At 26.0% G+C, this 2,870-nt stretch overlaps 1 protein-coding gene across 1 annotated transcript; it reads left to right on the top strand.

The window, feature by feature from the left end:
* The first annotated feature begins 441 nt into the window (after positions 1–441).
* On the top strand, positions 442–939 carry LOC101491569 (uncharacterized). The gene has a single exon (XM_004499643.1). It carries the CDS (start codon positions 442–444, stop codon positions 937–939), a length of 498 nt encoding a protein of 165 aa, XP_004499700.1.
* The last annotated feature ends 1,931 nt before the right edge of the window (positions 940–2,870 follow it).

Below are 2,870 nucleotides of genomic sequence, written 5' to 3'. Positions count from 1 at the left end.
GTTAGTATTTTTTTTATATATATATATATATATCTCACACATATTTTTTCTTTATAATTTTGTTTTCAAATTGTCTAAACAACATCAACTTTTGTTCATTCAGGATACGCTATGACTCAACCAAGCATCACATACTTTAGAAGACAAATCAGTGATTGGAGTCAAGATGCAGTGAAATGGCTCGACGATATTCCAAAGGAACAATGGCTACAAGCATATGATGAAGGTAAACGTTGGGGACACATGACAACTAACCTTTCTGAGTGCATGAACAATGTATTAAAGGTGACACACAATCTTCCAATCAGTTCTTTAGTGCAAGCAACATACTACAGAGTGACTGCAAAATTTGAAGAACGAGGGACACAAGCCCAAGCAATGATGACATCATGATTGATTTACTCAAATACAATCATTCAAAATCTTAACAAGGAACGAGCAATGTCAAATTCCCATGAAGTTGTTATTCACAATCGAGCCCATAGTATATTTACAGTTAAGGAGTTGGTTCGTCCACCAAGCTGTCGTCCTGTAGGGACATTAAAGGTAGACCTCGACAAAAGATGGTGCGATTGTGGTGAATTTCAAGTATTACACTATCCATGTTCACATGTTATTGTCGCTTGTTCGTTTATTCACCATGACTACATGATGTATGTGTTTTCTAAGTATACATTGCAATGTATCTTTGACGTTTACAAAGAAGAGCTCCCAGCAATTCCTCTTAAATCATATTGGCCAGAATACAATGGAATAGAGTTGTGCCACAATCCAGCCATGAGAAAAGATCCAAAAGGTCGTCCACAGTCTACTCGTATTCATACTGAAATGGATCAACGAGAGAAAAACACACACCCCAAGAGATGTGGTTTGTGTCGGAACGAGGGACATAGCAAGAATAAATGCCCTTATCGTATTGATGCTCCTAATAGAAATTAGTTCATTGTAATAAAATTAGTTAATTTGGTATTTGTATGTTTAATTATAATATTAAATTAAATATTTTTATTTTATGGAGTCCATTTAATTAATTTTTTTTAATAATTATAAAATATAAAATTAACATTGTATTTATTTATTGAATTAAAATATTAATTACTTAATTAAATAATTAACAAAACTTAAATTAATTATTTAATTAAAATAATAATTAATTAAATTAATAATAAATGAAAATTAAATTAATTATTTAATTAAAATAACAATTATTGATTAATAAAATATATATTTATTATTAAGAAATATGTTAATGAAAAATAATGTGTTGCATTATTTCTCAGCGGGTGAACGTGGCTTTATTAATTGATCAAATTCCCTATATATGTGCCTATTAAATAGTATCACTAATAAAAATAATTTTATAAATGATAAAATAAATTTAATAATTATAAAAAACAAAAATTAAAAAAATAAAAAAATAAAAAAACAAATTTTTAGTTGAGAAATCGGTATTGAGGAAACCGATTTTCCTTCTTTCTCTAAAAAAAAAAATTAGTTGAGAAAGTTTAGGGGCAATGACCGATTTCTAAGAGGAAGGAATACAAAGTTTAAAATGGATGGTACTTTGTTATATAATTTAAAAAGAGTGGTATTATGGTATTTAATTTTTGTTTAGTGGTATAATAATAAAAAAGCCTCTTTCTGCTGCATAGTTTTTATTTTATCAGCCTTCAAATTCTTACAAGAATTTAGTATTATTCCATCAGCAAAATTTAGCATATGCAAATAGATAGAGTTCTAAAAGAATTTATAAATGATAAACAATTTATTTTATAAATCAATTTTGTAATAATAAATTATATTAAATATAAAAATATAATATGGTATCAAAATCTATCGATTAGACTGTCTATTATTTATATAAACACAATAAATTCAATAATAAAAGAGTTTATAAATAATGTTACTTTTATTAGTCAATTTTGTGAAAACAAATTATACACACCTAATATAAAAACCTAAAATAATTTCAAAGTCTATCAATCGAATCGTTGACCATTTATATACATGTAGCAAGTTCAACAGGACTTTGAAAAATTACAGTCATGGATTGGTATGGCATGCAACAAGGCATTTTGATTGGTTATGTTAAATCCTTGAATTCACATGAAGTTGGTTTTATCAAGGTAAGGTAAATATAGGAACAATGAAAGAGATATAGCATTGCCAAGGTAATATATGTAGTCTTAAAGTTTATATTTATTCTAATTTATTATTAATAAATTGACTTATAAAATGTAGAGTATCACTTTTTATAAAATATTTTAAAACTAACAATTTTTAATATAAGACTTGGATTTTTTCGTATGATTAGATGTTGAACTCTTTAGCAATAGAAAGTGGTTCTATAGCAAAATAATTAACAACGACGGCAAAAATTTAATTGGAAGATTTTATTGAAAAAAGCAAAAATTTCATTGAAAGATTAACATAGATAGAGTATACTAAATATTAATATTAAATATAAAAGAAAGAAAAATAAAGATGCCTTTTATATTAATTAAACAAAAAAGAAATTACAATATTATATATGATAAAATTTATATATCCAAATAAAAAAAAAAAAAAAAAAAAAACTTGTAACTAATTAAAATAAATGACTCTATGACAAATACCCAAAAACCCTCATCAATAATCTTTACAAAGGAAATAGAATTTATAAATTTAATGTAGTGATCTTTCGTTGGTTTCTTCCAGATTTTTTCGAGATATTTTGTAATACAAATTTAGAAAAAGCATAAGACATAGGCTGCAGCTATACGTACTTGAAACATAGGCCTTGGCATATCATAGCTGTGAGTGTCCTATGCCATAAACTAGCACCAAAGTTATATGATAATATATTAATTAAATAGTAATATTTGTCTCGT

This window comes from Cicer arietinum, chromosome 5 (genome assembly GCF_000331145.2).
Source record: "Cicer arietinum cultivar CDC Frontier isolate Library 1 chromosome 5, Cicar.CDCFrontier_v2.0, whole genome shotgun sequence".
Lineage (NCBI taxonomy): Eukaryota > Viridiplantae > Streptophyta > Magnoliopsida > Fabales > Fabaceae > Cicer > Cicer arietinum.
The sequence above is the reverse complement of the archived record's forward strand: the minus strand, read 5'-3'. Positions and strand labels throughout refer to the sequence as shown.

Coding starts and splice junctions, on each gene's coding strand:
- LOC101491569 (XM_004499643.1), top strand. CDS start 442: ATGTCAAATTCCCATGAAGTTGTTATTCACAATCGAGCCCATAGTATA.